This window comes from Amblyomma mixtum, chromosome 7 (assembly GCF_055824585.1).
Source record: "Amblyomma mixtum isolate Tamu chromosome 7, ASM5582458v1, whole genome shotgun sequence".
Lineage (NCBI taxonomy): Eukaryota > Metazoa > Arthropoda > Arachnida > Ixodida > Ixodidae > Amblyomma > Amblyomma mixtum.
In genome coordinates, this window is record NC_143018.1 from 63,615,042 (window position 1) to 63,637,548 (window position 22,507).

Here is a 22,507-nt window from a genome sequence, read left to right on the forward strand (position 1 = left end):
TAAAACCTGGCGCTAATTGCAAACTGTTGCTGAATGTAATGATTTTGACGTGCTTTTCAAAACTTTATTGGCATCGGGTGTTGATAATGTTTCTGGCGAGGATCGAAATTTTTTCGTTTTGTGCTTCGTAATGCCTGTGTCTTTCAACATGATTCTAAGTATTTACTGCTGAAAAACTATGTGTCTACTGGGAATTTCCTTGTACAGCATGGGATGCTCCTACAAGTGTTGAAAACTAAACTATAAACGATTAGGCGCGGCCACCCCCTACGTCTCTGGAAATTAATGCAAGCGAACACATGCTAGATAACAAAAGGTATTAGAATGGCAGATTCTTAGTGAAGACAAGGTTAATGCTCATAAATTTTCGTGATTTTTGTGTAATAAAATTCTTGTTCTCAACAAAAATAGGTCTTTCAGCCCCCCTTGATCACGGTTTGGTTTTTTGAGGTTTCAGGTCCCAAAACAACTGAGGCTATGAGGGACGCCACAGTGGAGGGCACTGTAATAATTTTGACCACGTGGGGTTCTTTAACGTGCAGTAACACAGTACACGGGCCCCTTGAATTTCGCCTCCATCGAAATTCGGCCGTGGTCGGGATTGAACCCCCGTCTTTCGGGCCAGCAACCGAGCGCCGTAATCACTGAGCCACCGACCATAATGTACGCGAGTGGAGCGAGAAATTAGAACTGATTTGTTGAACTTTCCTTTTTTTCGGATGCTGTTAAAGGATAGGATGCTCTTTTTTCATTTTGCGTTATTGTTAATCAAAAGGAGGAGCTTGATCGTCATTGTAATTGCTTTATTTCTTGCGTCTTGCATGACCTCCCCCAATTTATTGTAATGGCGCAGATTTCGCCAATAAATGAGTGATAAGCATACATAAGTTAGTCATATATATGTATTTTGATGACTAAATAAGTAAATTATACTAAATAAGCCACGTTTAGGAGTAAATAAGTCATAAATAAGTATTTTTATGACTATACCCGTGTAATCAGAGCAATATGGCTAATATCTAACGGCTGTTCATCAGTGTTTTATAATAGTTATTACGCACTTGTTCGACAACTGCGTAACCTCGGGCCCTTCACTCAGTAAGACTGGTCAAGGCAACAGGCGTTTCAGGCCAGGCAACTGAGCAACAAATGAGGTAGATAGAAAAAATAGCACCGAAGGAAAGATAAGGAATATGTAGAGGTATGGCGCGTACCACGCCCCTAGAAAGCGAATGGCACTAGGAGCCTATCCGCTTAGCAACCACGGACAGTTTCACGTTTATATTTCTTCAGACGAGATGAGCGCAGATTGTGCAAACGATGATGAAAATGCGCAGGTACTACTCCAGTCCTCCTCCGAGTTCCTTCACAATGCAACGAATGGACGCATATACTTCAAACACGTCACCATCGAGGTTCCGAAGACGTGGTCAAAAAGAGCGAGTGCCCGGACACTTTCGTCCAGCGCCTTCTACAGGAGCGACGTCCGTGTTGACATGCCCACGGAACAGAACAGCGAGGGGCTGTTCACAAAACAGTCGACGCAGTGCGGCCAGCCAGGAGAATTCATCCAGCTCACTCCAGGATTCCTGTCTTCACTTAACAACTCTACGGCCAGGAGCTCGCTTAAACCAGGTATATCAAGTAATTTCCTGCTCAATATTTTCGCTTTTAATTCCTTTATGACAACAGTCATTGCTGGCGAGAAAGCCGAGTGGGAGCCTGTCTTTTCGCGTAGCAAGGAGAATCCGGGACTTGGGCCAGGGAGAAGGACGAGGAGCAACAAACTTTTGTCATATGACAAAGGGGTTAGGGGTAGAGGTTAGGGTTGATGTTTAGACAAGCGCGTGGGTTCTCTCGACTGCGCTGGGTGGCTTGAATTCATGCTTTTCCCGACCTCCAGAGCCCAACACACAATCCGGAGTTGTGCCTCCGGCTGAGAGTTGAGCAGCGCAGCCTCCTGCTGACTTTGGTTTGGGAAATGGAGGCGATGAGGGGGTTGGCCCTCTGGGCACTCGAATAGGATGTGATGATGGTTTCCTTTAATGCGATGGCAGACAGGGAGAGGGGTGAAGAATAAAGGGTGAAAACGTCGCTGTTACGGTAGTAGAGAGAATCTGGAGAGAGTCTGAACGGGAAAAAGAAGGTAAGCGCACCGTGAGTGCTCAGGAGGCAACCCTTGAGCGCGACCACCCCTGAAGATCATTGTTACCTGCGCAGCATAGTCACTGAGCTTCTTCATAGTTCCTTCGTTTTGTTCGTCCTTTTGGAAAAGAGACCTAGGATCCTGATCTGATCAGCTTTGGGCATGGTTTTGCCCTCAACCTTAATTTCGAAATTTCAGTCGCACTTGCAGAGCAGCGGTTTCGGATTTCATCTGAAGAGTTCAGATTTTTTGCGGGGAACACGCAAGGCCCCTTTCGACCGCGTAGGACACTAGTGTCCGCCGCCAACTGAAATCGCTGTTCTATGCAACCGTAACTGCCACTGTTCATCCATGTGCAAATGCCATCCTCGTATATGCTAAAATTTAGGCCTTTTATGTCCCTGAGGTAGGCGCGCAGGGCCCTGATCGCCACGCTAAAAATAAAGGGGGAGAGCACCGAGCCCTGCGGCGTATACCTTACTTCCCAGGTGGACCGCGGGGGGGGAGGGGGTTTCTATGGCCTGAAATTTTAGTTTCAGCGTCGTCCTGGTTGAAAAGCAATCCTGGATGTGATTATACGCCCTCCCGCCGACTGCTATCTCTTGAAGCCCTGCAAGGATCACAGCATGCTTAACATTGTCGAAGGCTTTGGTTACATCTAAACCTAGAATTACCTTCGCAACTTTAGATCTGGAATTTATAATGACGTGTTGTAAACGAAGCATCACGTCCTGCGTGCACAAGTCCGGCCGGAACCCGACCATCTCGTGCGGCCATAGGTCGTTCTGTTGCATGAAGTGCGTCAGTCTGGCGGGAATCACGCGTTGCGTGAGCTTTCCTATGCACGAAGTTAGGGAAATCGGTCTGAGATTTTCCAGTTTGTGCGGGTTGGCTGGTTTAGGGACTAGCACCACGTTTGCAGTTTTTCATTGTGGAGGGATACTGCCGCTACTCCAGCCCTTCTGCATGCATTCGGCGAGCGCCGTTATAGACACATAGTCCAGATTCTTAAATATTTTGCTCATAGCCCCGTTAGGACCAGGGGCCGATGACGTCTTTAAACCAAAATTCCGGCCTTGGCCTCCGTCTCCTTGATGGGCGCATCGTGAGTCTCGATCAGAGCCCTCGTATCGTGGGAGGAGGAGGGCTGTGTCGCCGACGTAGGTGTCCACTAATTTTGCCACGAGCTCCGCGCCTACCCCTCGCACGCGAACTGGCCTTTGCCTAGACTAGTTCCCGATTGTGCTTTTGAACTATCGTGGTCCAGCTAGATGGCGCAGCTGGCTTCGAGTCTTTGAAAGTCTCCTGTTGCCTTCCATTTAATCACACCTACAGCATCAGTTTTGCTCGGAAAGCTTAATTGCGTAATTCTCAATTTCCTTATCATGCCTGGCTATTCTTGGCCTCCAATTTCAGTTCCATCTTTGTGTGCGGAGAGCCTTTTTTATACTCCGTTAAGGTTTCCGCATGTGCAGGAGTTTGCTGTCGGCGACCGCCGGTGCGTCATCCTCCTGTAGGGTCGTGGTTGCGGTTCTAACGTGGCGCATAAGGGCCTCCACCCATTCATCAATATTCTCAATCTTCCCCTCTACATCGGAAGTTTCCTTGATTTCCCTCAATATATCCCGTTCAGTTACGCTGGTTTCTCTCCGCGTCTTAGTACGCAGCGATCGCTCCCAAAGTTGAGCTCCGAGTTTCTCCAGCTGATCCCTTCCACGTTTTTGGTGCTCGTTAGATCCAGTGTAATGTCAACGCCAACGCTGTTGCCCATTCTGGTTGGACAGCCCGGGTCTATTTGCAGGTTGAGGCTCAGTTCGTGAGACTTCCCGCAGGTGCCTTCCTTTCGGGTCATGCCTGTATTATCCCCACTCATGGTGGACTTCATTGAAACCTCGTAGAATTAACAATGGATTGGTTCCTGCCGCCTTGATCGCTTTGGGAAAGAGGGCCCTAGCTAACCTTGGGCTGCTTGGGGCTACTGCAAAATGTTAAGGAAAAAAATAATGGGCTCCTCCTTCCTACCCGTGAAAATTTCGACGAGAACCGCCTCAACGTCACGAGAAATGACTTCGTGCGCGATCGCCGCCATTCTTTTTGAGAAATGTAGTAACCCGGGATTCTTCCCCGCGGTCGCTAGCAAACGCTTCATACCCCGAAAATTAACAACTACCTTGCCCGTTTCCTGCAGGGCCATGGAGAAAGGTTTCTGAATTTTCTCTTCGACATCCTGTTGGACGAGCGCTCGAAAGTTTCCGCTCCCAGCTCGGGAATCCCCGCCCCGGCCTCGGGTGTCCCGCCCTCTGACCATTGAACGTCCTCTGCAAGCGCCTGCGGCTTTGCATCAGATTTTTGCTGCCGCTCGCCTTGCTGTTTCTGTTGATAGGCGATTTTTGGCTCGCACTGCTGTTTTTTGGTCAGATAGGTAGCCCTGTAGATTTCCCTGCATTCCTTGTCTCCGAGCGGGTGATTTTTGCCGCGCAGCGTACGCTTCGCTGCCCAAGTATGGCCCCACTTCGGGAGCTCCACTCCGCATCTTCGACACTTGACGTTGTCAGCATCCGGGCAGACATCATCGCGGTGGCCCAAACGTACGCATGCGTTGCATACCTCGTACGCACCTTTGCCATGTAAGCGAGAATTTAACACATTTTGGAACCTCCGGATTTTCGAACACTATTAAGACCATGGTTGAATTCCCGCCAAGATGCCGGACTGCAAGCACGGGGTTGTTACCCTTGAGGGTGCGGGGTCGGTGCGGGTGTTCTTCCTTGGTGAAGCTAGGGGTATGTCGTGTAGCGCCCCCTTTCCGCAGTCTAGCCACACTACCTCCGCTTAAGCGGTGTTGATGAAGGACGGAGAGAGGCGGTACTGTCGTTCCACCCCTCCCCTCCGTTCCCTAGCGATCAGTTTCTTCTTCGACGGCGACGTGGGCTCATCCCACAAATGGGCGCTCAAGGGCTGCGCTCTAACAAAAAAAATTGTACTGCACGGCAGGCGTAGCGTATAATATGAGGGTTCATAGGTGCTGATAGCCGCGTTTGTGTCTTGGGGAGCGTCAAACATCAGTCGCTGCTCTTTCCTAATCGTTCTTTCGCGCGCGACAACGCGTTGCGCTTTTTTTTGTGTGTGGATTCTTATGTATAACGACCCGCGTAACCAGAGCTGATCATTGAGCGTTCTAATCGCTAGCGCCCCGGGTACCCGTGCCGCTGGCGCGTGCTTATTTAGGTAATTACTGCCACTAGCCCTTCGTTCAAGGCCGCTTGCCTAGCTCATCAAGTGCCACCAGGACTGCGCGAGCGCCTCTGGGGCTGCAGGGCAGACTTTCCTTCACGCCGGGCGCTTACTTTTACAACCGAGAGATAATTACTACACTGCTGTCAAGCACCAGGGATGGGTGCACCGAAAGTTTCACCAGTGTTCGTTTAGGTTGGGCTCCGCGTGCTCCTCTGTCCTGGCGCCAAGGTACGCCGGGGCGCCGACAACGGGAGCTAGCAGCATTTTATTCTTACAAGTGCGGTTAAGAAAGACACTCACACATTCGCAGCGTACTTGTTCGTGCACGAGTGGGCCCACTACAGGTACGGCGTGTTCGACGAGTACGGCAGACGCAACGACAGCAGGCACCCCCTCACTTATTGCCACGATGGAAAGGTGAGACATATGGTGAATACTGAATGGGGCAAACGAAGATGGGAGGGATTCACGGTTACAGACAGAAAGTTGTAATAAAACTGATTACAAGTAGATATTGAGAGCAGCTAGAAAAACAACTATACATAGAAGGAGACTCTCTCCTCAAGCAACGTTTAACATTGAAAGACAAATGTTCCGTGACCAACTCGGTAATTTAATTCTTGAAAGGGGGCTAAAATTGCGAGCACCTAACAGGCAGTAGATCTTGATTTTCCTCTGTCGCGTGAAGTAGGATATTTACAGAGGGCCGAGATCCCGAGCATATGGTCACGTTCTCTTTTGTGGAGGATCGAGCTAGTCTCTAAAGATTGGATATAGTTTTCCGCTGCTTGAGTAGCGCCGGAGACTCCGGCATTGTCACAAATCCGACCAGACATACTTGCTTTAAAGATGTTCGTGTTGAAAACGAACATAGAGAACTTGAGACTGTAAAACCTAAAGTTTTTGTGGCGAAGTCTTAGACCTTGTTTAATAAAGCTGCATGTAATACGGATTGATCTAGCTGACTTTATACGGTAGTTTTTGATGTGGGCGTGCCGTTCTGCTCGACAGTCACAATCGACGCTCGATGCTTTGGACCGCGAGCCAGGGATAAATTTAAACGCCCTTAATAAAACGCAAAAACGGACAGAGTCTAGCGAGGTCTTTAGAGCTCCGCAGTGTTTACCCAGAATATACAGGAACACTAGTTCTCCGCTTGAAGCACCGCCATCTAGCAGGGAATGAAGAGACATGGCGAGAGTTCCAAGAGCTTCGGTATGTCAGAGCTCGAGGCCGCCACGTATGTAGCGAGAATTTGTGCGCCGATAGCTCCCTAGAATGACATAGTTTGAGTGCTTATAGTTTCTTTTAGCAGCGGCGATGAAAGATAAGTTCATTTAGACAGTTTCCTTGCTTATTTCTATGAAGACGCGTGCCCTGGGGAAAAACCTTCTGACATGAAGCAGAGCATCGTCCTTTGAGAAAGGACGTCCCAATCTGCTCTCTGGATACAGCTATATTCTGTAGATGTGAAAAATAACATTTCTCATCCCTTCTAGCACCAGCAGCAGTATTGGTGGTGTGCAGGCTACTGCTGATGATAATGATGATGGTAGTGCAGCTGCCAAGCCCCTAGTGTGGTCGCTGAGAACGAGAACAGCCAGAAAAACAGTGCACGGATGTTTTCTCTTTGTGAAGAACGAGTTCAGTCGTTTCAGGAAGCAAAATAGCTAAGTAAAGGTTATTATACGGCTTAGGCAGTGTACACGACCTGTCAGCTGTAACGGATGAATTGAAGAGAGATAAACACACCCAACAATCAAATCGGTTTACCTATTTCCCTGGCCAGGGATCCCTGCCAACCAAGCCAGTAACTGCTGAGCTTTGCAAGAGTGATTGAGAGCTAATAATGAGAAGAAGAAAAAGAAATCAGAACGCAAGTGTTTTTATTTGCATTGCACTGTTGACGTATCAGATGCGCTCATGCTTGCTGAATGCTTGCTCAGCTGAATGCTTGCTCAGCCCCTATCGTCTTCATTCCGAGAACGTCGGATGGAGACTTGTGCCCGATAGACAAGAAATGCAGCCTTCAGGGCAACTGCGAGGTCATCTTCCAGCAGGACATACATGACCCTGTCCAGTCGTCCATCATGTCCATGCCCTATGTCACCAATGTAAGAATTTTTCACTGACCCTGGTAGTGAAGTGCGGCATCACCCGCTCGCTTTGAAAGGGCTTATGTTACAAACCCTGGTTTAGTGTCTGAAGCAAATCAAGGAAGTTAGCGGTGGCTAAGAGGCCTGCACAGTGATCGTGATGTCAAGATATTAAGATAGCACCAGGGTATAGGTGTGCCCTCTTGAATTCTGTCTTGCTCGAAAAGCAGTTTGCGCCACAGAAGCTGTATTTTAGGGAGTGCACCGAAATCTCGCCCGAATTCTTGTATTAGTGACTAAGCCGTTGGGATAAACATGCGTCATCGGTTATAAAATTTCCCTGCTTGCTAGAGGGAAGAGATATCACCAGAGGGGAGAATTCCCATTGGTTGTAAAGAAGAGATATCATAAATAGAAAAACGCTGCAGATGGGAAAAATAAAAGGATGCCCATGAAGTGACGTCACGAAAATGACGGCACTTCCGGCAAATGCACTAAAACTATCGAGGCTAAACCTATCGGATTGCCAGCAAATAATGAAATAAGGCGTCCCTGTGAATTTTTTATTCTCTCTGTATCCCTCGGTGCAAGTTAGCAACAGGAGCACTCTCCTTCATAACCTGCCTGCTTTCCTGTGCCCCTTCCACTCTGCTTCAGAGATTATCACTTTCCGCTGAGATTCATATGCTGCGCTTCTGCTGCGTAAGATCTCGGAGACATAAAGTTTTTACCTCCTCCTCTTCTTCTTCTTTGAGACATTGTAACCCACGCTGCCGTGCATCAACGGACTCTTCCCCCGTTACAGATCAGCCAGTTCTGCGACAGCATGGACGGGCCCCGCCGCCACAACCCGTTCGCACCGAACAAGCAGAACTACCTCTGCAATCAGCGGTCCACTTGGGATGTAATTAGCAAACACGAGGATTTCAAGAAGTGAGTAGGGTGGTCCTAGCAGCTGCCGGTCACAAGTAATATCATTGGAGCTTGTCGAAGTACTTAACCGTATAATTACTGTAATAATTCTCGCACGGTGGAAGCGTGGCTTCGTTTTATTCTAACGAGGTGGCTGCATGGCGCGTGACAATTTCCTCGGTGGCAGACGAAGCCCGTCCTCGCGCCAGTCAGTGTGGCCGATGGTGGCAGCGCTTGAGAGGAGCCACATCGGCAACTTGGATCTTGCTGGAGCGCCGATCGTTTGCGGTAACTTTGGCAGCTACGTAGCTTACATCGCTCAAGCGACTCGCAACGACGTAAGGGCCGAATACCTAAAGAAAAACTTACGTCACAGCCCACGCTTACGCAATGGCATCCAGAGCCAAAGTAATCCTCTCGGGGGTTGTTGCCGCAAGGTGACGCTTGCATTAGCGGTCTTTCGGTCGGAGTTGACAACAGAAAGTGGGCAAGCGGGCTATTCGCCGAACTTCTTCAGCGCGACGTGATAGGTGGTAGGTGGAAATGTCTTCGTGAAAGGAGAAGGCAAAGAGTGTGTCCAGTAACGCGCGCGGCATCCTCATGTAGAGCAGCTAGAAAGGTGAATATTCGGTGACCTCATGCTTCGCGGTGTTGTACGCGTACGTCACGAATGGTATTAGGGCGTCCCCGTTCCGTTGATTGATGCCACTACAAGCACAGCATGTTAGTGAGGGTGCGGCTTGTGCACTCTGTAAAGCTGTTGGTCTGTGGGTGGTAGTGTGTGGAGTGGCGGTAGTTAGATCTGCACAGCCGTTGTAGCTCTTCCACGACGTCAGCACTTAACTACCGGCCACTCTCGCAGATAACAGCGGTAGCACCATGATGAAGGATAAGAGAGTGCTGCAGAAAAGTTGACAAATTACTTGATTTCGCTGACACGAGCGCCAGTTATCACGTATCTTGTCAGATAGTCGACACAGACTACAACCCAGCGGCGTCGGAAGTTTTCACGTATCTTGTCAGATAGTCGACGCAGACTACAACCCAGCGGCGTCCTTCCGAAGACTTGGGAACGGGGCCAAGCAGGTCGACACCAACTTTTTCAAAAGGCGCCGATGGTGGCTTGACCGGGTGTAGAAGGTCCACAGGAGGGGATCTGTTTGGCTTTAGACGTTGACATTCGGGACAGCTTGCGACTGTCTTATTCATGCTGGTAAATAGATGCGTTCAAGAATGCTCTAAGTGGGCGGTAAACCCAATGTTGACCGGACGTGAAGTTGTCGCGCATGGCGTGCAGCATTTCACTGCGAAAATTTCCTGGGCAACCAAAAGCATGCAGGCACCACAGAGCAAATAGTTCTTGCACAGAATGCCGTCCTCTAGGGTGAACAGCGTAGACTGTGATCTGGTGTGGGCCGGAGCAAGAAATCTTGCAACGTGAGGTCGTTATGTTGCTCTCACCGAACTTTTTTTAACTGTCAAAGCCCGAGTCACACTGCGGAAACACAACAACGACATCAACTAAACGCGTTCGCAAGCGAGCCGTCAACAAGTCGCCTAACCAACTTGTCCCACAACTTCTTGTCACACTGCACGAACGGCACAGAAGCGAGACAGATTGCTGCGGTGTTTCCTCGGTATGACAGCTTTCAGGAACCGGAACAATAAACAAACAGCGTTCGTGGACACGGTAGGCCATGTTCGTTGGCCGGGCGAATTTCCTAGAGACACCCCACCAACCAAAGCAAGCATTTTGCGTTGATTCACCGCTTTGGTGTCTTTCGTTTTTGGAAACGTAGTTTTCAACGTACAGAAAAGAGCGTCTCCTTTCGTCGCAATGCTGTCTGCTGCGGTACGGCGTCTTGCAGGCAGGCGCATATGGACGGGAAGGCTGCCGTGGCCACCGTCGGTTGGCGGATCAGGCTGCCATGGAGAAGCACGTTTCCTACGAACCCCTTCGCATTTTTGTGAGCAAGCGTACACTTCTGACGAACGCGGCTCTGTAGGGAGCTAAAAGGAATGCCTTGTACCTTGCGTATGGACTGCCTCGGCCGCGAGCTCCAGCAGTTTCTTGACGGGTTTGCGCGCGAGAACCGCCTGAGCAGGAGCAGGCATACGAGTGTGCCAATTGCTCGCTTGAACGTGACGCCGTCGTATTCGTGCCACTAGTAAAGTGACCTGATCGCGATGATTGAAGAGAGGAGCTTTCCATGGGATATAACAGGCCTAAAATATGAATGGCGTGGTCTGAAGGAATGTGTGTCTCAAGAAATCGCTAGGTCGTACCGTATTTCACAGGTGAGCGCGAGTTACCGGCCCTGCTATTTTGGAACTTGAGATGAACAAGAAAGCAGTGCCGCATTTATTTCTTTAGGACAGCAAAAAGAATAACTCTGCTGGGTTCCCATTTCATTGCTAGAATGATGCGTATAATTTTACATTTTTTTAGTACCCTGACAACGTGGTACAAACTACATGAATCTGCCGAGATGGGGGCGTGATTTGTAGTGACCGGCGGGTTTGATAATGCTTTGTGGGACCGCAGCGCAAAATACGAAATGCCTAGAGGTAGACACAGGGCACAGAATGTAGACGCATGTAGCCCGTGTTTGATTATCCCGCATCAAATATTCGAAAACGCCTTTTTCAGGCGCTCTTCGCAGCCCGTCGATCATCCAGCGTGGTTTCTCTGCGGTGGCGGCTCGTCGTCCGAGTCCGCATCGACGGTGCAGTATAGCAGTAAGGCTGAACCTCAGCCGCCGCGCACGGTCTTAGTTTGTCCGATATTCTGCAAAACCACCAGTAGCTACGCAGCGCAAATCGTCTCTTGTTTCCTCACCTGTGCATACGCACGGAGGAGAGCGCGCGAGCAAGAGCAGAGAAGCGCCGGGGAACGCGATTGAAGTGGTTTTTCTGGTGTGACAGAGAGTTTCTGAACAAGTTCCACACATGTGGCCAACACAGACTGGTGGGAGACCGCGACACGTTTCCCTTCTGTTCGAGTTGACCCGATGTGACAGGATCGCCAACCAGACGAAACCACTGTTTTCGCAGTGCGGCCTTAACACACGACTGCGCAAGCAGTAACGTGTTCGTCACCACTGTGAATCTGGACGAGCACCGCCACAAGGCCGACACCACTGGCATCACTGTGGATCTCTGTAGCTGCGGTCGGATCAAAGTGGGGAAAAGGTTTTCTGAATCCACAGCAAATTTCAGCTGGTTAGAACCGCATTCGACTCTCCACACAAAATGGCAGTCCTTACGCTGTAGAGAAGTGAGAGGGTGTGCAAGGTGCGCGGAATCGGTAATAAAGCGGCGCAAATATTAACACAGGCCAAGGAAATTCCGAAGGGCTTTCAGGGCTCGTGGTTCTTCAAAATTCCGAACGTCACCAAGAGTCCGTCGATGGGGCCAGATTTCCTCCACATCCACGAGGAATCTAAGGACGAAAGTTTGCCGCTCTCCGAAATAGCACTTCTTAGAAATAAGGAGGAATGCAGCCTTGCTGATGCAGTGGAGAACCATACCGAGGCTTTCAATGTGCTCTTTAAAGGTCTTGCTAAAGATGATGACGTCCTGAAAATAGCACATGCGTATATAATATTTTAATCCTCGTGGGACCGTATTCATTAAAAGCTCGAATGTGGCATTCACATCGCCCAAGCGGAATGGCATGAAGAAGCCGTCGGGAGTCACGAAGGTGGTTTTCTCTCTGTGAAGGATGTACTGGTAATATCCAGTACCCAGATCGGATTTCAAAGGGTGATCAGTATGACGACGAGTAAAGGCGGTCCACAGCGTCATCAATGCGCGGTAATTGATACACGTTTTTCTTTGTCATCGCATTTAAGGGACGATAATGGACGCAGCGAGCTATAAAAAGAAAAATGATGGGTGTAATGCTAACAGACCGGATGCGGGCAGAGTGGGCGAGGGAACAAACACGGGATAGAGACATCCTAGTCGGAATCAAGAGGAAGAAATGGGCTTGGGCAGGGCATGTGATGCGAATGCAATATAACCGATGGTCCTCAAGAGTAACGCAGTGGACTCCAAGAGAAATAAAGCGCAGCAGGAGACAGCAGAATGTTAGGTGGACGGATGAGCTGAAGAAGTTCGAGGAGACACTGTGGCCGCAGCTGGCAAAGGACACCGTTAATTCGAGAGACATGGGAAAGTTCTTTGCCTTGCAGTGGGCGTAGTCAGGTTGATGATGATGGTGATGAATCGATGCAAAATCACCGTGAGATGTCTTTCTTCCTCACTAGTATTATGGGCGCGGCCCACGAACTGGAAGACGGCGGAATGACTCCATCCCGCAGCATCTCTTGGACCTAACAGTTAATGATTTTGCCCTCAGCCGCAGATACCCGATACGGTTTCTGAAGAATGGGATATTTATTCCTCGTGTTAATTTTGCGGTCCATAGGAGATGCTGGCAAAGATGAAAGAGTCACGCTGTGGCTAATGTCGAACACGTGGCAATGAAGCACGATTATGTCGTGCAGTGCACATCGCTCGGGAGAAGGGAGCGATTTTTTTTGCTGTCTCTCGCAGCTGAGAATAATAGTCCGATGTTTCGGATGCTTGTCGGCGAGAATCGGAAACGGCCGAGACAGTGTCGGTAACATAGTCGTGAGATCTCGCTAGTTTAAATCGAGACGAAAGGTGCACTGGTTGTGTGGTTCGGTTCACGACCCACAAAACCGTGCAACAGTCCGCTGCGCCCTGACCGCATGTCGTGGTGTTCGTCTCTCCTCTGTTGTGTCCTCGTCTTTTGCTGCGCTACAGTGTATGGGCACAAATATGTTCTTTTTACACTGTATATATCTCCGGTTAAATTAGGGTGTTCCAAAACCCCATTCGAATGGTGGAAGATTTAACCGGGACGAAAGCTGCTGGATGGGCTGGAAGGGCCCCGTCTTGTGTGAGAAAAACACGTTCTCGTGACTCCAGGGAGGATATTCGACTTGCGCTGACCGGATGTGTCATCGCATATAAATTTCGGCAGCTGCATTGTATAGTGTGGCGCCACACTGGCCAAAAAAGTCAATGCCAAAGATTACATCATCCGTTGCCGGTCTAAAACAATGCATTTTGTCTAGAAACTTTCACCACCTACTACTATACACGCAGAGCAAATGCTGACATGGACTAAAGGGCGCGCAGATAGACGGCGAGGTCAATACGGGATATATGTTCGAGGCGGCCGCAGCTCTAACAGACGGGCGCGTCTCTATTATCGTAGGAGCAGACAGGAGTCCGTTTCGACCGAGAACACAATACAGGTGCGCATCGAGGTGTTCGAGAAGGCATGGTCTCGGGTAGGTCACCTGGTAGGAGCTGACTAGGTTGATGTCGTGTTTGGAAGAGAGCGCCCTATCTCCTGAACTGTAACTGTTGCGCGGCTCCTCGTAGGCGCGCCGATGCCAGGGAGTGGGCAGCTCTATATGTAGCCCGAGAAGGGAGCACTCGTGGCAGGCTTGATCTCGTTGCACCTAGCAGCTGAGAGGTCAACTCCTCACGCATATCCGCCGAACCACTGTGGCGATATCTTCATATCTACGAAGGTCGACGCTGGCGACACTAAGACATTCCATAGCCGACGAAATTAGTTTGAAATCAGCACCGACTGTAGTACCACAAATGCAAAGAAATGTTTCATTAACTCTGCCGTAGAGCCAGATTTCTTTGGTGATGAAGAAGCTTTAGACGTCTTCGGCAGTTCTTTTTAAAATATTGTACGCCTGCAGTCTTCATGGAAATTGGTGAAGATCACGATGTGCAATGCACAGCGCGAGTGTGCGTTGCAATTTAACATCAGGCGTGATCGGCTGCGGCGATAATATAGTGCTCCCGTGCAGTGGACGGTGAAGCTTATCTGTTCGGGCCGCCTCGGGTTTGAAACACGGCCTCGGGACAAGTCATTCTATTTTCGCATAGGCTGCCGCTATGATAGGTTTTTGCATGGCCACCTTCAGGGTCGAGCTTCACACTAACCGGGTGAGCCGGCTAGCCCTCTTGAAATGGTGCTTTCGCCCAAAATGTCGTGGTTTAGGAATGTCTTCTGCTTTCTCTCTTGAGAAGATGGAAAAGGTCCTTGACTCCTAGGTAGGCACGTTCATTGAATTAACATGCGGAAGCAATATAAAAAGTTCCTAGAGACCGCTAAGCTGTTTGGCTATGTAGCGTGAGAGCTTTCGTCATGACCTCATGACGCAAATAACTTTGAACAGAGAATAATTACAGTGTCGTTATGGACCTTTCGTGTGCACACGTGGGGCCCGACGTAAACGAACGTCTTTCGCACATGCTCGAATGTACTCCGAACCCGTTCTGCATATAGTTCTCTGCACAGTAGGCATCGAAGCCGCAGTAATGAATGTTCTGGCGCACGCCGATGCGTAATTTCAAGCCTATTTTCGAGCCCTTCCTGCTGTTCATCGGTGGTTTCGCTGGTGCGCCATTATCGGGGTCTTCTCGCATCTGCTCTAAGCGCCCTTTCTACTCAGCTTTCGCAGCGCATCGACGCCGGCAACTTTCTGAACCGGCTGTGGACGCTGTTGCTTCCAATCGTCCCGCTGCACTGCATTCCGCGGCACTTGGCGGCGGCGCGTCGACGTTTTTGAAGCGAAAACCTTCACTAGGCTCGTCAACACCATGTCTGGCGTGTGCCTTGATAAATTTGAGCCACAGCTGCGCATGCGCGAAATCGAGCGACGTCACGCGGAGCGCACGTGGCCGCTGGTGCCGCAGCCGTCGTCGCCTCCGCGCGCTGACTGCGTCGTCTGAGCGTCGCCGCTTCTTCTCCTCGCCACCATTTTCGCCGCCGCCGTCCCAAGAGGAGAAGGCTCTTTCGCAAGGCGTTGCGAGAACGCGTGAGCGGCGGCGGCGGCCATAAAAGAGGCGGCCATCCTCGCCGCCGTTCGACTTTTCGCCGCAGCCGTGCGCAGCGCACATTTGAGACAAGTATATAAAGCGCGCTTGCCCATTGAACAGGCGCAGACACTCGCCATGGAAGAAGAAGAAGCAACAGTTGGACGGCGCAGAAACACCGATCGAGAAGTGGTAGCTTCGGAGCTGGCTGTAAAACAGTATTACAGGTCGTGGTAGCAGCATCCCACCGCTGACACCAGTTGTTACGAGTCGTGGTAGCAGCATCCCACCGCTGCCACCAGTTGTTACGAATCAGGTAGCATGGTCGTGCCGGAGAGGGGAATGAGGAAGGTCGGAGACGAGGTTACGGGAAAGACAAGAAGAACTTTATTCAGGTAAATTTACATTATATACAAACAGCAACTGAGAGAACGTATCAGTAAGAGAGTCTCGAAAACAAGGAGTTGATGACGAGAAGCTACATGGCGATAAACTCGATTGTCAGGAGCTACTCGGCCGTACTCGGCGCCGAGTTTTATAGCGTTCCCTTTCCCTGGACTCCCTAGGTGGGGGCCGGGCTTGTCGAGGAAGGAGTGTACTGAAAAGTCCACTGTGGCACCCATCACACACCCTTTCATTAGGGAACACACCGCCGTCACGTGTCGAGATGTAGAGGGTGCCGTCTACGTCGCGCAGACACCGGAATGTCGGAGAGCGGCGTTCCCGCGCTTTTCATGTGGTCGCACGTGCGCCGCCGCGGTGGCTCAGTGGCTATGGTGCTCGGCTGCTGACCCGAAAGACGCGGGTTCGATCCCGGCCGCGGCGGCTGGAATTTCTTTGGAGGAGAAATTCTAGAGGCCCGTGTACTGTGCGATGTCAGTGCACGTTAAAGAACCCCAGGTGGTCGAAATTTCCGGAGCCCTTCACTACGGCGTCTCTCATAGCCTCAGTCGCTTTGGGACGTTAAACCCCATAAACCAAACCAAACCGTCGCACGTGCAGGGTCCAGGCTACATGCAAGTCCACGCGGTGCAGGAGAAACACTCTCTGTTAACTTCTTCCTAGAAGACGGACGCTGCTGTCAAACTTGATGACTGGACCCAGCTGACACCCGGGCCCCTTGGAATGTCAAGTACTGCCGACCGTGGCAGCTAACTTCTTTCTGTAGAGGAGGGTGCACTGTAGAGCTGGGCTGGCCAGTTGCGGGGTGGATTACTGACTTCGCTTCCGTGGCTAATCCAGGCGTTGACCCCGCGTGCCTTTCGTGACTCGTCGGCATTCCGCTGTAACGGAGCCGATTTTTCCTCACGACGAAGGCGAAACGTAACAGCAGCGAGAGCTTTTCGCTTACCCAGGCTTAACCTTAGCTAAGCCACAGCCAATTTTCGTAAAGGAGCTCCTCTTGTGTGGGTAATGGTAGCCTGCGAGAGCCCATCACTTCTGACTCGACGTTTCATTTACCTTCGCTATAGCAGCGCTGCCCGGAATGGATTCTCACTCGGCTAACAAACGCTTGCAAGCTGATGATTTGACCGGCCACATGTGAGCATGTGCGGCGCGCGCAGCGTTCCGATTGGTCCAGCTGCTGTGAGCGCGCTTGGCGCGAGCCAGCACTGTTAACAGGCGGGACACAACGCGAGTGATTGGTTTATTGGTTTGGTTTGTTGGGGTTTAACGTCCCGAAGCAAGTCAGGCTATGAGGGACGCCATAGTGAAGGGCTCTGGGAATTTCGACCACCTGGGGTCCTTTAACGTGCACTTACATCGCACAGCACACGGGCTGCTAGAATTTCGCCTTCATCGAAATTCAGCCCCGCACCCGGGATCGAACCCGCGTCTATCCGGTCAGCAGCCGAGCGCCATAACCACTGAGCCACCGCGGCGGGGCACAACGCGAGTGAGGTAGCCGAGTGGAGCTCTCTCGTTTAAACAGAAAAGATCAAGCACTAAACTATTTTAGCCCAACTACACAATACAGCGGCGTACGCGAAACTTCTCTCGAACAATATTTTCTCTTAATGTACGATTGTTTAAGTATTCTGGATAATCGCCGCAGGTAATAAAACAAATGTCGTTATTTAGAGCCACCTGTTTTCTAACCCATGCCATCTACTTGTAGATTTGCCACTAATACTAGTCGAAATTAATAAATAAAGATAGCAGTGCAAAAGAAAGTACCAATCCAGAGAGAGTTCAATGGCTATGACAACTTGTTTCATAAAACTGCCCGCCCGCCCCGCCGCGGTGGCTAAGTGGTTATGGCACTCTGCTACTGGCCCGAAAAATGGGGGTTCGATCCCGGCCGTGGGTGTCGATTTCGATGGAGGCGAAATTCTAGAGGACCGTGTACTCTGCGATGTCAGTGCACGTTAAAGAACTCCAGGTGGTCGAAATTTCCGGAGCCCTTCACTACGGCGTCCCTTATAGCCTCAGTTGCTTTGGGACGTAAACGCCAATGAACCAAACCAAGCCTAAAGGTGCCCGCCCGACTTATCCGGCTCTTATTATCGTTTGGAGGCTAATGAATACAGAATCCTCGCGAATAAATTGAACGAGCTAGTGAGCAAGCGGACGAAGGAACGAACGAATGAAAATTGTTTTCTTATTCCAGCCTCTCAACGCCGGACATGTCAAAACGAATCAAGGTGACCTTCGACGAAGCGCAGCAGAAAGAAGGCCTCGCCCAACGAGTGGTGCTGGTGCTGGACGTTTCGGCAAGCATGATCGTGAGCACACTTTTTTGGCGGTCATTTGCGTGAATGTGAAGAGATGCACGGCGCCCTTGTAACGATCATACGGCGCCCACAGGGCCCCAATAAACACTGAGTTCGCATATAATTTCAGCAAACTTTTACACAGATCTCTAGTATTCTCCCATGAAACGCTTTTTCTTTGTTAAACGTGTAGAGGCGGAAAATATTCCGCCGCGGGTTCTTACTGTGGAATAATGTGTAAAGCAGTGCGCATGCATTGAGATGTGAATTTACGCTGCGCTTTGCATACAATTCACGATGGAATTTAATTGCATTGCAGCTTCAATTTCCAAAGCCTGAGGGCGGTTATGACTTCACAAGTAGTGGGTTTCACGCAATACCATCAAGAGCCGCAGTTAAATACAGCTTTATTCAACGTTTGTAGAGACTTCACGGAACCGCATGGCGCTAAGCGCGCGCCAGTTAATTGGTAAATTGCTTTTTGAGGAAAGGAAATGGCGCAGTGTCACAAATATATCGGCGGACACCTGAACCGCGCCTTAAGGGAAGGGAGGAAGGTAGGAGTGAAAGAAGAAAGAGAGAAGGTGGTGGTGGAAACTTTTATTGCCAATGATGTAAATGGTGGGGGCGAAGCCCCCTACATGGCACTTGGATGCCTCCTCAATGTGAGTGGGAGGCACCCTTCCAACGCGAAGGTAAGCCCTTGGAGCGCAATCCTTCTGTGAGCGCTGGAGATGATCCGGCGCTGGTCTTGAGCGGACGAGCTGGTCACAAGGACTCCAAGTAAGACTCCGCCGCGGTTGGTGATGGGGGATGAGGGAAGGTGGGGCATGTGAGGAGGGTGTGTAAGAAGTCTCCTGGTTTGCCGCAAAGTTTACATGATGACGGGAATTGGTCTGGGTATCGGGCACGCGCAGTATTGGGTATGGAGCAGTTCGGGTTTGTAGTTGTCGCCGATGTGCAGCCTGCGCTATGGTGAGGGATGGAGCTGGGGGTACGTATTCCCTTCGTTTGTCTCGGTAGTACGAGAGAATATCACGGAAGGAGAGCAGGCGCTCCGAGGCTCGTAGAGGGGGCTCGACTCCTGCCCGGAATGTGAGACCTCGGGCTAGGGAATGAGCCTCCTCGTTGCCAGGGAGGCCTGCAAGTACTGGCGTCCAGATGAGGGTGATGAGGCGCCGGGGCTGCCAGAAACGTAGTAAACGAGCAGCGGTGCTGGATATGTAGCCCTTGGCATAATTTAAAATTGCAGATTTGGAATCGGAGATAATTTTTGTGGCAGATATAGAAATGAGAGCAAGCGCGATGGCTGCCTCTTCTGCCTCTGTGGTCGAATTGGTAATAATAGAGCTGGAGGTTAGAAGCTTTGCATTATTGTCGGCTACCGCCAGGGCCATACGGGAGCCTGTCGTATATTCCGCTGCGTCCACGTAGACCACCTCATGGTCCTCGCTATACTGTTTGTGAAGGGCCCGAGCCCTTGCTACTCTGCGTTCCCTGTCTCGCTCAGGGTGCATGTTCTTGGGGATGGGGGTTCCTTTGAGGTCAGAGCGGAGGGTAGCAGAAACGGGGACCCCCTCGGTAGGCTCTGTAATTGGGGTCAGGCTCAACTGAGACAATAAAGTACGACCAGCCTCTGAGCTGGATAGACGGATAGATAGCTACCATAAAGGTAGCTTCTTTTAGCTCCTCATAGGTGTTGTGTACACTGAGTTTGAGGAGTCGGTCGTTGGATGTGCTGGGGGGAAGATGTAGAGGCGTTCTGGTGCAACTACGTAGGAGCGCATTAACCCGACTCCTTCTGTTTGAGGGGTAGGTATGGAAGGGCATATGTTGTGCGGCTTATGGGTGAAGCGGGTGAGGCGAGCCTAGGTGAGGCGAGTCGTGTTTCGCTCGCGTAGGCCAGCCCCGCGGTTGGCTATGCGGCGAATCAGTCGAGTGGTGTGTTGAGCGTGTGTTTGAAGTGTCTTTATGACTTCTCCGTGCGCACCGTGGGAGTGCAGAGCCAGTCCTAGCACGCGGATTTTGTGTACTAGTGGGATGGGATGGGTACCTAGGGCGAGGGAGATGGGTGCATTGACTGAATCGTCTTGCTTGTGCCGGTAGAGGAAAAGCTCCGATTTTGAAGGGGAGCAGGTTAGGCCACGCTCCCGTACATATGCGTCGATGGTGGTTAGTGCCAATTGTAGGTGTTCTTCTATTTCGGCATCGCTGCCATGGTTTGCCCAGACAGTGATGTCGTCGGCGTAGAGGCTGAAATGGATGTCGGGAATTTGAGCTAGCTGTTGTGGTAGGTTAAGAAGTGCTATGTTGAATAAAATAGGGGAGAGGACGGCTCCCTGGGGCGTACCTCGTGCTCCCAGCGTGATCCCTAGTAGGCTGTGGTCGCCGAAGGTAAGCGTGGCTGTGCGGTGGCTGAGGAAGTCTCGGATGTTGTTGTACATCCTGGCGCCGACTCCCAGGGTCGTAAGGTTTTCTAAGATAGCTGAGTGTGTAACGTTATCAAATGCCTTAGTGAGATCCACCTCTAGGATAGCTTTAGTGTTGGAGGTGTGTGAGTCGAGAATGTGATGTTTTAGCTGCAAGAAGACGTCCTGTGTGGAAAGCCCTGGTCGAAATCCAAACATGCCAGTGGGCATGATATTGTTGCTTTCTAGGTATTGGCAAAGCCTGCGCTGGAGTACATGCTCCATGAGTTTGCCAACAGAAGATGTGAGGGAGATGGGTCTGAGGTTAGAAGTAAGCAGAGGTTTGCCAGGTTTGGGTATGAAAATGTTTCTCGCCTCTTTCCATTGTGGTGGGAGGGTGCCCAGTCGCCAGCACTCATTAAAGTATTCTGTAAGTGCAGCAATGGATTGTGCGTCGAGATTCCTGAGAGCTTTGTTATGTACCCCGTCTGGGCTGGGAACTGAGGACGTGTTAAGTGTCTGGAGTTCAGCCTGTACCTATGCTTCTGTAATAGGTTGGTCAAGCTGGTCGTTAGGAGTGCCTGCATAATCAGGGTGGTGTGCAGGAGGGTATGTGGGGAAGTATTGATATCGAAAGTCTTGGAGGAGGTCTGGTGGAGGTATATCTGAAGTGTGCATGAGCTTGGTGAGGGCGTGTCTCTGGGTAGTCTTAGAGTGAGTGGAGTCTATTAACTGCCGAAAAAGGTTCCAGGTCTGAGGCGCACTCATATTGCCATCAGGCTTGTTGCAGATAGTAAATTTCACAGGTTCTTCTTCTTTGCACCAGAGGTGCCCCGCCAGAGACGGTTGGTAACTCGAAGACTGAAGCTTATTTCTTCGCACCAGAGGTGCACCGCCAGAGACGGTTGGTTTATCTCGAAGACTGAAGCTTGATCTCTGCACCAGAGGTGCCCCGTCAGAGACGCTCTCACGATGAGTAGAGTCAGGGGTAAAGGGAATACTTATGTACAGTTTATGTACAGCAATTTACAATAGATATAAGTTAAGGCACTAGAGACAAACGGCAAAAAGAGACAAAACATCAAAAAGGACAAACCAAACAACAAAAAAGGTGGAACTGGCTAATACTAGGGGAGGCCCCTACTCGGCATAGCCGAAGATGCATAGCATCTCACCTTAGCTCAGAACCCCGCTACCCGCTCCGGCGCCCGGTTTTAAAGATCTAGAGGCCCGGCCCACATTCCGTAGCTTCCAATCATGTTGCGGTCTTAACATCATTGGTTCATCCAAGGCATGGCCAGCCCTCCAGCTTCCGTAAGGTAGAGCACTCTCTCCACCACAAAATAAAAACAAACACAAATAGACATTCGTGCCAGCACGTGCGCGAATCGGTACCGCGGGGCGGGGTGGACACCCGTACTTCTTGGCGCGTTCGCGAGCGGTCGCGTTCCAAATAGGAGACGCTTCGCTTTGAGCGCCCCCAGCCGAGTTCCGATGACCCCGCGTACACTACCGATCCCTTACACGTCCTTCCCAAGATTCTACAAAGGGCTCAAATGCAACTTTTAGAATTATAACAAGAAAGGATCGGTACGGGTCACAAAACCACCCTGTGGGTGACATACCGCAGCTACACCAGCGCTGGCACCAACAAAACCAAAAGCAAAATGCAAAATGCACACACAACATAAGCAAATTCCACAAATACACACGGTGGCATGCCTGCCGTGCGCCGTAACACGGCGTCCAAATTGGTGGGTTGCACCCAGTTCACCACCTCCAAGTAGACACCCTCGTCCTGCTCGCGAACGAGCACACACACACACACACACACACACACACACACACACACACACACACACACACACACACACACACACACACTCGCAACTTGAGCGTTCAGTAGCACTCGCACGACGTCCGTAAGTGGCCACGTGAGCCTCCTTAGTCGCACCGAGCGTCCTAGTGTGCGTTCGAGCCACTACGCGTCTCAACACAATTAACGCCTAACTGCCACTCGGCTCATTAGGCTGGTGCCACAGCGGGGCAAGAACTCAACAGCTGGTGTCCTCCAGGATCAAACACGTCATTATACTCGATAGGTCCAAATCTTTG

The 22,507-nt window shown here is 50.7% G+C and overlaps 1 protein-coding gene across 1 annotated transcript in view; it reads left to right on the plus strand.

The window, feature by feature from the left end:
• Window positions 1–22,507, plus strand: part of LOC149336296 (calcium-activated chloride channel regulator 1-like) — a 99,213-nt gene that overhangs the window by 12,771 nt on the left and 63,935 nt on the right. Inside the window, exons 3-7 of the mRNA XM_089554110.1 lie at window positions 1,338–1,635; window positions 5,694–5,812; window positions 7,330–7,497; window positions 8,285–8,412; window positions 17,882–18,016. Of these exons, the coding sequence (XP_089410236.1) occupies window positions 1,338–1,635; window positions 5,694–5,812; window positions 7,330–7,497; window positions 8,285–8,412; window positions 17,882–18,016 (848 nt within the window). The remainder of the gene's footprint in view (window positions 1–1,337; window positions 1,636–5,693; window positions 5,813–7,329; window positions 7,498–8,284; window positions 8,413–17,881; window positions 18,017–22,507) is intronic.